The sequence below is a fragment of the Mixophyes fleayi genome, assembly GCF_038048845.1.
Source record: "Mixophyes fleayi isolate aMixFle1 chromosome 4 unlocalized genomic scaffold, aMixFle1.hap1 SUPER_4_unloc_4, whole genome shotgun sequence".
NCBI classification, from domain to species: Eukaryota; Metazoa; Chordata; class Amphibia; order Anura; family Limnodynastidae; genus Mixophyes; species Mixophyes fleayi.
In genome coordinates this window covers 378,712-380,192 of record NW_027445890.1, presented here as the reverse complement: position 1 = coordinate 380,192, position 1,481 = coordinate 378,712, and the positions used below count along the sequence as shown (strand labels likewise).

General features: G+C 56.0%; 1 protein-coding gene across 1 annotated transcript; it reads right to left on the bottom strand.

The window, feature by feature from the left end:
• Positions 1 to 814: 814 nt before the first annotated feature.
• On the bottom strand, positions 815 to 1,254 carry LOC142111678 (histone H3). Its single transcript, XM_075193837.1, has one exon. It carries the CDS (start codon positions 1,250 to 1,252, stop codon positions 842 to 844), a length of 411 nt encoding a protein of 136 aa, XP_075049938.1. The 5' UTR covers positions 1,253 to 1,254; the 3' UTR covers positions 815 to 841.
• Between the last annotated feature and the right edge of the window lie 227 nt (positions 1,255 to 1,481).

Here is a 1,481-nt window from a genome sequence, read left to right as displayed (position 1 = left end):
TTGTGCCCCTAATTCACGTGCCACGGGCCTTGTGCCCGACTGTGCCACGAGCCTAGTGCCCGACGTTATTGTATGTGCTGCGGGCGCGGGCCCAGGAGAGGAGTTGCCTGGCAAGGCCTTACCTGGGGCTGTCTTCGGGGAGCTTCTCCTGGACTCCTTCCCCGCCTGCCGCCGCTTCTACGCTCTGCCGCCGGCTTCTGTTCTTGATCCCGCCGGTCTTCAGGCAGCAGAGGCGCTCTTAGCCCTAACAAGGGCTCTCTGCCGCCACTGCTGGTCTCCGCTGCCTTCTCTTCTGGTCTTGATCCCGCAGGTCTCCGCGACACGTCCTCTTCTGACTCTCTCCGCCGTCGAACTGCCCATGGCGGCGCGCGCGCCGACTTAAATAGTCGGCGCCGCGCTAGCGTCATCACGTAGCGTCGACGCGACGCCACGTGATGACATGGCGGGCCCGGATTGGTCCGTCGCCATGTTTCTTTTTGAAATGGCCGGGAGGTGAGCCCTGATTGGCTCACCGTCCCGGCTGAACGGAGGGGACCGCCGCCCGAGGGATGACGATGGCCCCGGCCAGGTAAGTCCTCCACAATAGACCCAGGCAATGTTTCGTCCTGCACCGAAGGGAGAACTGTTGTTAAAATGAATTTTAGGGACGTTACAGTAACACTTAAAAAAACGGGATAACTTTTAAAACAGGTTTTAGATCTCAACATGTATAAAGCACCCGCCCCTCCCAGGTCATATAATGTCGGAAAGCTGGGTAGATGGGAGGATACAGCTCGTTCGAATGCGCATTTGGTGGCTCTCAAAAGAGCCTTTGTGCTGTGTACGTAGGAGGGACGAGTATCTATGCTCTCTCCCCTCGGATCCTGCGGGCCAGCTGGATGTCTTTGGGCATGATGGTCACTCTCTTGGCGTGGATGGCGCACAGGTTGGTGTCCTCGAAGAGCCCCACCAGATAAGCCTCGCTGGCCTCTTGCAGAGCCATGACTGCTGAGCTCTGGAAGCGCAGGTCGGTCTTGAAGTCCTGGGCGATCTCACGTACTAAGCGCTGGAAGGGCAACTTGCGGATCAGCAGCTCGGTGGACTTCTGGTAGCGGCGGATCTCTCGCAGAGCAACAGTGCCGGGACGGTAGCGGTGAGGCTTCTTCACGCCGCCAGTAGCTGGGGCGCTTTTCCTGGCAGCTTTGGTCGCCAGCTGCTTGCGGGGAGCTTTCCCGCCGGTGGACTTGCGAGCGGTTTGCTTAGTTCTAGCCATTATTCAAAATTATAATGAATATTAAAGACGGCAGCTTAACAATCCTATTTAGACATAGCGCTGCACGATGATTGGATGAGTTAAGCATGCCCCCCTCCTTTGATTGGCTTAAATAAACTGTGGACTATTTCAAATTAACCCGCCAGTAGTAACGTACTTCCCAGATCAACGGTATACTAAGTCTTATTAGAAACTCGGGAATGAAAGGATTTGAGCGGGAAAGCATTAC

Bases quoted from the DNA above. Each gene is read 5' to 3' on its own strand.
- LOC142111678 (XM_075193837.1), bottom strand. From the start codon at position 1,252: ATGGCTAGAACTAAGCAAACCGCTCGCAAGTCCACCGGCGGGAAAGCT.